General features: G+C 42.8%; 1 protein-coding gene and 1 pseudogene across 1 annotated transcript; both read right to left on the bottom strand.

The window, feature by feature from the left end:
* Positions 1 to 7,753: 7,753 nt before the first annotated feature.
* LOC133897025 (large ribosomal subunit protein eL32z-like) lies at positions 7,754 to 9,250 on the bottom strand (annotated as a pseudogene).
* Positions 9,251 to 10,684: 1,434 nt separating this feature from the next.
* LOC133897024 (auxin-induced in root cultures protein 12-like) lies at positions 10,685 to 11,506 on the bottom strand. The gene has a single exon (XM_062337619.1). The coding sequence runs from the start codon at positions 11,429 to 11,431 to the stop codon at positions 10,685 to 10,687; it is 747 nt and encodes a 248-aa protein (XP_062193603.1). The 5' UTR covers positions 11,432 to 11,506.

Here is an 11,506-nt window from a genome sequence, read left to right as displayed (position 1 = left end):
CTATGGTATCCGGGTTCCTTTCCCAAACTATCCCGAGGACTCCTCTTGACCAAAAAAACACTCATAACACCATCCACATCTCTTCCTCATACTCACCACTCATCCAACCATCTCAACATCATAAATGTATTCGTAAACCATAAGTGTGCCCTATGCTCGCGAACAACGGGGGCACCGTCGCTCGACTTCTACCGAGGACTTAAGCATTGCTAAGCATTTCGAGCGACTCTTAAATTAGACATAAACCTAGTGAACAAGGCTACAATGATATGGATAAATAAAAACACTAGGTAGAGATCATGCAATCAACATAGGTTCTACCGGAATAATCCCGACACTTGACTCAACACATGCAAACATACATAAAGTATAGTTTATCAATTAGGACTCCATTCAATTCAGACAAAGGGTGCAATATGCTTAGATGCTTGCCTTACTGCTCCGAGGTCTATCTGATGCTACCTACATAGAATTCGCAGAAGTGGTGTGCCTCGGTGTTGCCCTCGATCACTCCCGTGTCACGTTCCAGTTCTTCGTTCATTAAAAGAACACATGCAATGATGAGCATGAATGTTGTGCAGAGAAAGATGTCTCATAGTGTATGACAACCGCAGAGATTCAATGCATCATGGTATGAGACTATAACATTAAACATTTCCTTAATTTGGTTTACTGTTAAACATTTAATAAGTTGTGGATTAACTTAAACTTAAACCATGCTCAAATCAAATTAGAAAGTAAGTATTTTTAACATGATTGTGAGTATTTTTAATAAACAAGGCATAATAAAATAAGATTAAAAAATTAATTTCATCAATTTTAGAGTTACCAATATTTAATTATGTATTAATAAAGCTTAAATATATTTCATTAATCCATTAAATCTCAGCACACATTTCATGACTTCTAGCATGTTTAACGTGTAGAGTATGATCATACAAATCTAACAAAATTGATTTCACAATTTTCAAAGCAATATACAATTGTCTATGCATTTTATAAGTTTCTAGCCGATTTAACAACATAACCAATATTCAATTTCGCTTTTTCTAAGATTACCGAATATTTAAATGGCCTAAATCTTTTTCTACTGAGGCTTTAGCTAGCCACAAAGACCGTGGGTGGGGCCGGCTCCACTGGCACACGCCAACAGCGAGCAGCAGCCGATCGGCCCGGCCAGGGCACCACAAGGAGGAGCGTGCCAAGGAGAAACTTTCTGGGTGGGTGCTGGCCAGTGAGCTCGGCCGGAAAGTGGCTGACGACGACGCACAAGAGCGGCGGCGCCTAGGTCACCGATGACGGGCCAAGGTAAAAACGGCGCACGTACAAGCATCACAAAGGTACGGGGAGGCTCACCACGGGCTTGATTGGCGAGGAGGAGCTCGGATATGATGGCTCAATGGAGAGGGGTGGAGGTATGCGCCGAAGCTGGAGAAGAGAGGGGCGGCATGCCAAAATCCGGCTGCAGGCTCGCAATTGCTTTGGCAGAAGCAGAAAAGGAATGGATCTGGTCACAGCCTCGCCTAATTGCTTCGCTCCAACTAGCAAATGCTACCTAGCTCACTAGATAAAGTCGAGCTGCCTAAAAATTAACAAGCTTTTGATTTATTTCCCTGCTCGAAGTAGCAAGCGTCCTTTTATTTCGATACCGCTTTATTGCTCCTGGGTGAGGTGAGGTGATCACGGATCAGCTTGGGTTCCACGGGCAACATCCAAGGCAGGGGCTCAGACATCCGTACCGGTTGCCACTCCCGTGTAGGTTCCCCGAGCCCCCTCTAGTTTTTTAAGAGAAGAAGAATAGAGAGATAAAGTGTAAGAGGAGAAAGAGAAAAAAAATCAACTTTTTTGACTTCGCTGCGTTCGTCGGTACGAGTTCGCTTGTATCTAGACTATCAGTTTCAAGATGGATACTAGATTTGGAATTTATATTATAAAATATAGTTATTTAAATTTTTATTTTTATTTTAAAATTAAAATCAGATGACTCAACTAAATATTCTTAATCCACCAATAGCTCTTAATCTAAGATTTCTTAAAGCTAAATTTGATCTGTTTCAAAAATTCTTAAATCTAAAACTGTATCAAATGGGTTCCTCCGGTAGACTTACGAGCCTACTTATAGTTAACTATCACAAACATATAATTTTAGAACAAGTACTTACGCCCATAATAATAATAAACTATACTTTTTTCACAAAACTATAACTATTTTAAGTAAAAAGTGTAGTTTTGTAAAAAAAAAAAAAGTTTTGTGTTACCAGGATATAAGTAGCGGTAGTTTTGTAAAATTTATTTTAGAAGTTATAGTTTTATAATAGTTATATGTAAATAGTTATAGTTTTGTAAAATTTAATCTATTTTAAAAGAGAACTACAGCAGTTCATTGAACCGGCTGAACTTTTATTGATTCGAGACAATTTCGACCGTTTACGTTTGACCGGACGCTTCACGGCTTCAGGTTAGCTCGAGAAAGCAAGGAATTGTTTGAGATCCTTGCACAGGTTACAAATGTTGAATTGAACTATGGTGGCTCAATTTTAGCTCTACTGGATCCTAAATGGTTAACCACCACAGTTCTCATACGCAGTTTTCTTGCCCAAAGAGTAGCAGCAGATAAACTGCAACAGTGACCAATCATGCACTCGCAATTGGCGTTTGCCATCTTGGGCAGATGCGTACGCACAAGAAATGAAAATCAAATAAGTGAGGCCTTTCCGTGATCGTCAAAGCTCCACTTGCGACATTCAGGGTATCTTTGTTTTAATTAGGTTTGATCACTTTAGATGTAGGTTTGGTTCATAGCCATAGCCATAATAAAATTTCGTTTTTACCATCCGAGTCCTATATGTCGTTAAAAAAAAGTAAGATTGTCTTAGGCCTAAAGTGTGGTGCCAAATTTAATCGCCAAACCTTAAACGAGTTTAGCAAAAATCTATAGCAAACGTTAGTATCCTTGGACTATGAACAAAAGACGCTTCCGTCTGTCCTAGACTGCTGATTTTGGAATATTTCTGCTGCAGCTTATATAAAAGGAAGCTGCTGAAACATGCAGATCGTGAATAATCAAGTACAAAAAACGTAGATGGATCTGCATTGAAGTACATACTGGTGTTCTAGGAAAAGAAAATATGGAGAATTGCGACGCCGATAAAGATTGTCTATTCGGCTTCGCATGATCTGTATGGCCCGTGACGCGAAAGCCACCATCCCTTCCTCCTATTTTTTTTAATCTCTAGTTCGCTAGGGTTCAAGTCCTAGAACCGACTCAGATGCCCATACTTCCTATACAAAAAGTGAATGCCGCAGCTCCTCGCCAGTTTTCGAAACAAATAGTTTATATTGCTTGCTAGGTGACCCTTGAGGCCGTGGAAGCGCAGGGAAGCACCTCGAGCTTCCCAACGGTTAAGATGTAAACTTGGTTTGGCCGTAGAGAGAAATATATTTTATTGTCCGTAACCCGGTTCGGTTTGGTGGATTAAATTTGCTATAGATTTTTGTCTAGCCTGACGGTTAAAGATGTAAACTTGGTTTGGCCCGGATACAAATGTAAGCCCACAAATATAGACACGTGTATTTGCTCATACAGGCGGAGCCACGTGTTAGTGCTATAAAATCATATTCATGTGAATAACCAATTGCAATCATAACTTTTACATCTGCTCATGCGATCTCAGACTCGATCATCCAAACAAAACTTAGTTCAGTCTGTCTAGACATATATAACCAACCGAACATTCTTCTTTTCAACATATATAACTTCGATCAATCTATTTTCTCTCAACCTACATATATACGTCTATACGATTTATACAGACAAGAACCATATAAACAACCAATCACATTCTAAGTGATCACAGGCAGAGAAGCAGGATAGACTTGAACAGATGCTGCTGGTTTGTTCTAATGTCAAGGGAAGATTTTCTGGCAGCATGTCAAGGTAATCGCATCCAACTTACTCTAACCAGACCTCGATGCTGCTGCAACAGCCACATGCACCGTATCTTGACTAGCTTGACACTGCTATTAGAAACTTATTAGTGCACCCTAATTTATCATTTGTTCATGGCACATCACAGCCGCACAAAGTACAAGCTAGGTACTGCTAGGAAAAAAGAATATAGCACCGAAATTAGGCGCCTCTTGTTGTGCTCTTTCGGGAAGCGATTATGTACTTGTTAATTCAAATTGTTGGAAGAAAGGGTGAATTAACCGGAGCTTTAGCTCAATCATTTCATGCTGCTTTCGGTAGGGGAGGAGAAACGACGGGTGTCAAAATGCGTAATATCTAGGGTGTAAATTGATGAACCTAAGGTATCTATGGATACTCTTTAGTTTAATCAATAACATTATATTTTTAAAATTAAATAAATTTTTTAAAAATTAATGTAGTAATTGATTGAATTAAAGAAGATCGGTGAGTACTGAGTTCACTAATTTGCACCTAGTGATATCCATTTTCTTTTAGGTCATGCCAGCGCAACTCTTTTTGTTTTAACGAATGGCTTCAGTGTACCATCACTAGTACCATGGTATTTTGAAATTGGTGAGTTTCCATAAGAAAAACTTTTGAATTCTATACCGCATTTTTTCCCTTCATCTGGTCAGATCCGACTTCACCATTGCCGTTGGTTCGGTGGTTGTTGGATCTGAGCTAACAGCACAAGGTTTGGTGGATCTCACACGAGATGACTGCCTCACATTTCCTCTTGTAAATATTGTGTGTGTGTGTGTGTGTGTTTTGGCCGCTGACGCTGTAACTTGCAAATATTGACATGTTTAGTTCTACGTTACTGTTGCGTCAGTGTTTGCAGGATCGAGGGTAAAACAAAACTTGCTACACACGGACACGGGTTTGGCTGCTGCTGATCGATAGAGTACAGCTTCGCCAACACGTGGATCGAGGGAAGGTTACTCTTCTTTGCAAACTACTCAACGATATGCTCTAACAGTCTGGGTAAATTGAAAATGCTGTGCCAATTCCCTTGGTCGCAAGCATGAAGTAGCCACCACATTCAGCAATCGTACCATGGATCTTGCCACAACTACGGGCAGTGCGTGAACCCAGTTTTCTGTGTGTCATCGTTTGGATGTATGTGTCGATGACACTGGCAGTGATCACATCCTTAGTATATGTATTAGTGGGGCTTTGGCAAATCAAAGTGCAGATACACTTGTCCACCAGCTTATACCAGAAATCCAAAAATAGCTAAGGAAAAAAAAACTTAGAACACATGTATTTCAATGATATTTAATGGGAAGCAATTACAGGATGCGAGATTAGTGTCTTTGATCCTCACATCGTACCCAAAGCAACCATATCTTGGTACCATCACAGTTCCAGTTCCACTAATCACTACAAACCTATGAGAAACAGAGAATATCTAGAAGGGCAAGAAGAACAATGGATGGAAATAATAAGATCTTCATTGGCTTGATCTCCACGTTCCCAAACTTATCCGCAGCCTATTGCACACCAATGCAAACAACGAAGCCAAGAAAGAAAGAAAAGTGAAAAAAAAACCCACAAACCTGTTAAGAAGGAAACAGTCACTGAACGTGGGACAAATGAGAGGCACCTCAATCAAAGAGCTGTATGACACAACACCACCAAATAATAGATAAGGAGAGAATCAAAGTTGCTAAATACCCTATGCAATACAACCAAACAAACCTCGCCTCGGATAGTCGGATTACAGAAGAATTACACAACAAGCAGTAGCGGAATTGGAATGTGGGATTTGGGGATAAAAGAATTTAGGAGATCAGATAGGAGAAGAAGAGAGGAATTGTACTGGAGTGGAGATAATTCAGTTCATACATGATTGTCTTTCCTGTCATCTCTCCATTCTGTTACTTATGCCGGACTTGGCATAACGCACACGCTAACCTATTACATGGGCCTGATCCACTCTGGACCTGTGACTTCCACATTACCTCTTCACTGACGCCTCCTTCTGGGCTCCGCTGGCCCGGCCTGCACTTCAGCTTGGACAAGAGATAGCCGTGGTAACATGCTGATTCTTCCAAATAGGAAGAGAAGCACCATAAAACCTACTGAAGAAAGAATCCAAAACCTCAAAGGATAAGCTGCAATCCAAACATCAAAAGTTCCGGATCGCAGCTATTCGGAGGTCTTTTTCCAAATCTTGCAATAGTAGCAAATCTTGGTAACTATAGGTTAGCACTCCCATGAACCATATCCTTGGAGATCATTTTCAAATCATGTAATAGTTGTAAAAAAAATTGGGGCATAATACTCATGCAGACAAATAATTTTTCCACCGGTCTAACAAACCTCCAGTTCAGATCTCGGAAGACGAATTAACTACTATACATGATAGGTAGACTTCTGGATATGTCTCTGCATCTTAATTGATGTGAACCATGATCCAGCATAAAAACAGAAGTTGAGAGTATTTAAATTTCATCTCCTTGTTTTCAGTTTCGGTAACTGAAGATTGTGGGAGGACAATACTATTCATTTGACGTAATGGACAGAATAGGGAAAGGGAGCAATTCAAATTCGCAATACCTTCTTGTACAAAAACATAAGACTTAAGGTTCTCTTATGCATGCACACCCAAATTCTTCTGCCCAAACTACAGCTGGAAGTATGGCTCCCAATGGTTTTCACCACCAAAAAATGCATAATGCAGATTTGAAGAACGATTAATGGCAATTTTTTTCTCTTGAATACAATTAATGGGAATTTGAAATAAGCAATCACCACATGACAGTCTAGACATTTGCATGCTTCTCTCAGCTTCTACAAAAATAGAACAACAAAATATTGATTAGTATGCTACTTGATGATTGGACATGGGAGGATAAAAAATCACAAAACGATCATGATCCAGCAGCAAATTATTTTATATGCCAAGATAGCAAAATATGAAGATCAGAAAAGAGGATTAAACAGATAAACATCATTGGGGGCATGCCTTAAGAATTTAAGATTGATAGATTCTTGTCTTTATACAACTTTTTATCATTTATACAAATGACAATGCATTTGACATCTAGCAGAGTGCAACCATGAGGACTATCAAAAGAGAATGGTCACAAACCTGCAAGTTCCAACAATCATAAATATGCCAACAGAACATCATTTGAACCAAAACCAATAAATGTGAACTTGCTTGCCTTTCTTCAAGTTCTTTCTGCAAGGATTGGCAGAGGCTATAGAAATCGCCGGGAGCTCTCCGCTTATTCAGGAGGACTAGGCCCAAGTTCACTGCAAATGGAGCTGAACAACTTCAGTAGCATGGCATGAACAATGCTAAAGCACAAAGCACTGGCAAAGACAACAGCCAACAAGTCCGCCAACAGGTGACAATGCTCAGATCACAATTTCCAACTAACAAGCTGCAAGATGAAGTAGGTAGTCGAAAATCGTCCTTAGTGTTCCAACATTGGTCGATTGCAGCACCAAATATTCTACATACATTGCAGCAACCCATATAGGAAAGCACCTGCTAACCACAGTTAACATTTGCAGAAACAAGCAGGAATGGGAGGGCACCAACAGAAGCATAATCCCAACAAGTACGGACAACCCCACACTCTTACACATCAAAACTGCTATATTTGAGGTAGTAGGGACAATACTCATAACATAAACACAGTCAAGTCACTACTGGTAGCAATTTGGTTCACGATATTTTGGATCATAAAGCAAACAGAAAGGGAAACAGATTCATGATGTAGAGTAAGTCTACTACAGGCCGACCAATCCAACACAACTAGGAACATTTTACTCGTCCTCCTGGCTGCGAATCCGGGCAAGCTTGTTGGTGACCACAATGAAGTTGTGCAGCTCGCTCCACTATCTCCTTGCGCTTCTTTGAGGATACATTATGTGCGATTTCAGCACAGTATGTTCTGTTGGGGAAGAGATACTAATATTAGCAAACGTGTGATGATTAAGATACTTAAGAGAGCACTGAAATTGGGAAAGAGCCGTGGTTTAAAAAATAATCAGCTTGATGAAGACTGAAATGCATACCTGTTGTGCATCGAAAACAGCTCCAGCTCAGAGACATTGTGCACCACAAACTTCTTAAACTTATTGGGCAGGTAGTGCCTGGTCTTCTTGTCAGAATCATATCCAATGTTGGGCATCAAGGTGCATCCCTTGAACTTCCTCCTGACACGGGAGTCAATACCCTTCGGCCTGCACCAGCTTGGCTACACAGCAGAAGTGGCCTTGATCCAGCAAGACAGCAAGAAAATATGGAAAGCAAAAATAGGAGAACACTCCAGAGTACCCAATTTACAAAAAAATAATAATGATGAAGCACAACTGAAACAAAAAACTAGCCGTGAAGTGCTCATGATCAATTGTACTGAATCCTTGCTAATAGGATAACAAATATATTGCAAAAAGGAATAACCATCAACCATATAAGCTCCCATGACAAAACTACTTGCAATAGTTCTCCCTAGCAAGATAAACATATCAAAGGTATTTATCCATTGATTATTAAATGCATATTCAGTTTCAAGAGAAAGCTATGCAGATACATAAATATGTTATCACCAGGTGGGTAAAAACAGACATGATTAAATCATAAATAAATAGTGGAGCATTAGATCCAAACATTCAGCAGGCCCAAGATACTGCGTGAATATCAGCATGCACCAGATAAAAGTGTCGCCCAAACGCCCAAAGTAGGCACTCATACATGAAGCACTCGAGATGTTTTACCAGATAAAAGTGTCGCCCAAACGCCCAAAGTAGACACTCATACACGAAGCATTCGAGATGTTTTTCAATCACCCCAGATGCAAAACCCCGTCGTCACACCTAATGTACTGTGGCTCTATTAAGTGAGTTTGAAATGGAGTTCAATGGGTCCAGTCTGGTATCGACTACCGAGTGCACAGGCAAGCAGCATACAAACCGCAAACTCTCAAGAACTAACGCAGCGACACCGTTTATAAAAGTTTGTAGCAACTACACTAATTCGCTGTGTCCAATCGTCCGTATGAAGGCTTGACTGACCGCAATGCTTTACTGCTCATTATTAGACAACCATATCACCCTGTCTATGCTCGCTAGAAAATTCATCACGTGCGTTGCATACTTGTTTTGCCCATGGGAGGGGAGGGGAGGGGAGGGGACGACGGTAGGTATCGTATCTCGCCTCCTCCGGATTCGGCAAGCGAAAATGTAAACTAATGCTTAGAGTTGCATCCTCAATACATCGGATCAACCAAATGACTCAGATATATTCACCTCACGCAACATCGATGCAAGCCAAGCGTTGACCAAAGCTCATCCAGTAAGCTAAGCAGGGCCGGTCCGGGAGGGAGCAAGTGAGGCGGCCGCTCCGAGCTCTCAAAACTCATAGCCTCTCTTTATATAGGTATACATATATATTACATATGATTTAACAAAGCATAACAATCTAAATTCTAATCGATGGGTGAGCACAATTATAAGATTATGTATGGATTTTGGCCTTTAGTTCGCTTAAAAGAAGCAGCTTTTCTGCTTTGGTTCATTCGCAACAAGTTAACAGCAACCTAAATTAGCAATACTCTCGTGCTTAGAGTTAATGAGATCGTTTTCTCTCGTGCAATCCTAATCTACCTCCTACGCCGCCTTCCTGGATGGGCAGATGACACTTGCACTCTACCTCGCTAACCACCTCACGCCTTTGCCAACGGCCACCGTCGCCTCCTCCTCCACTCGCGTCGGCAACGTCATGTTATCACCAGCGTCCATGTATGTGGCGCTTGTCAATGCTGGCGTGCACGGCGCTATGCTGGAGCTGTTGCTCGACTTCCTCGGTACGCCATCAGCCGTGGCCCTCACCTCCTTCCGGCGCCGCGTGGTGGACCGCGTCCTCATCGGTTGGTGCGGGCCGTCCAACCCCTGCGAGCCGTGCGTGCTCTTCGGAGGTAGCGTCTGGGTGGACATCTCCCGTGGCGGGCTCACTGACACGTTCCGCAACATCACCGTCGAGTCCTACAAGTCCGATGCGAGAACCGTCAGCTTTACCAAGGAGATTAGCAAAATGGTTCCCCTTGCTAATTCTATCGCCATTTTTTTTTTCTCTTTTACTCTATTTTGTCAAAAAAAAAACTTGTTTTATTCAAGTCTTATCTCACTAATTGCTACTCCATTCTACAGTTGAAAATATTAAAGTGGTATGTTATTTGATCTCTGAAATTTCTTAGAATGGTATAGCCTGTTTCGCTTGACGGTGATCGGATTAATCAATGATTTCATAACTGAAAATGTTAGAAGAAATTGTTTAAGATGGTATCCAGAAAGTGTTTGAGGTGAGCATTATTTTTTATATAATTTAAGTTTTTATCAAAAATAATTTTTTAATATACCAAATATTATCTTTATAATTTATATTGATTATTTTTTATGTTTTAATTCAATGAGATCATATTTTTTGTTTCATTCCGAGTCACTAAAATCTCAAAACCTGCGCTCAAGCTAAGCAAGCAGCTAGAAGCACACTAGCTCTCTCGGGAGCTCAAACTGCACCAGTAGAATCGATGGCTACACCGTACGGCATGTGCCCTCAACAACACAACATTTTTTTTTTATCTTGATCCTAAATCTGAAAGCATAAAGTAAAAAAGAAAAGAAATGATCACCAAAAATTACGTCCTACGTACGTAGTACGCGTCCTTCCCCAACACCACCTCGACGGAATCATAGTCATGCACTCGCCAGGAAACCCGCCAACGCCAGAAGCATGAGCACAGGAGCCGACACGTATGTGGCCGCCGCAGACTTCCCACCAGACGGCGCTCCTGTGGCGCTGGCCTTACCGGACGGGCCTCCGACCGCCGGCGCCGGCGCGACACCAGCTGCGAGCACGAGCTTGCCCTTGGCCTCGAGGTTATCCTTGGCGAACGCGTGCTTGGCCGGCGCCCCACTGGTGACCGCGGAGCCCACCTGCCAGATGTGGTTCACCACCTTCATCCCCTGGTGCAGCTGCAGCTTGCCGTAGAGCCGCACCTTCGCGCCGCTCTCGTCGGCGGCGAGCTCGGTGGCCTTGAACGCGATGGGCGTCGAGTTCGCGGAGAGCAGGCGGTACCCCGTGACGTTGTAGGTGTTGACGACGTAGGCCGACGACGGGGCGCCCTTGAACGCCACCAGCGCCTGCGCGCCCTTCATGCCGTCGCCCGTCGGGTTGATCGCCCACGACACCCAGCCGGCACCGTTCGCGCCGGCCGGCTTGGCCACGAACGCCACGGATAGCGACGCGGCCTTCACGTCGTAGGTCCAGTGCAGCGCGGCGCCGAGCGGCGCCAGGTCGGTGCAGTTCGCGTAGCTCCTGCCCGCGGGGAACTTCTCGCCCCCGCAGCCGGCCGCCGCCGCGCCGCGCATTGCCATCGGCGAGGCCATGAGGAGGACGGCGGCCAGGAGGATGGCGCCCCGGTGCTGCGTCGCGGAGGCCATTTCGGGCTGTGAAGGGCGCGCGCTCGTGAGGTCGAGCTAGCCGGACTTTGGTTCTCGGGAGCCGGTAGGGAGTGC

This window comes from Phragmites australis, chromosome 17, assembly GCF_958298935.1.
Source record: "Phragmites australis chromosome 17, lpPhrAust1.1, whole genome shotgun sequence".
NCBI lineage: Eukaryota > Viridiplantae > Streptophyta > Magnoliopsida > Poales > Poaceae > Phragmites > Phragmites australis.
This window is presented reverse-complemented; position numbering and strand designations above follow the sequence as displayed.

Bases quoted from the DNA above. Each gene is read 5' to 3' on its own strand.
- LOC133897024 (XM_062337619.1), bottom strand. From the start codon at position 11,431: ATGGCCTCCGCGACGCAGCACCGGGGCGCCATCCTCCTGGCCGCCGTC.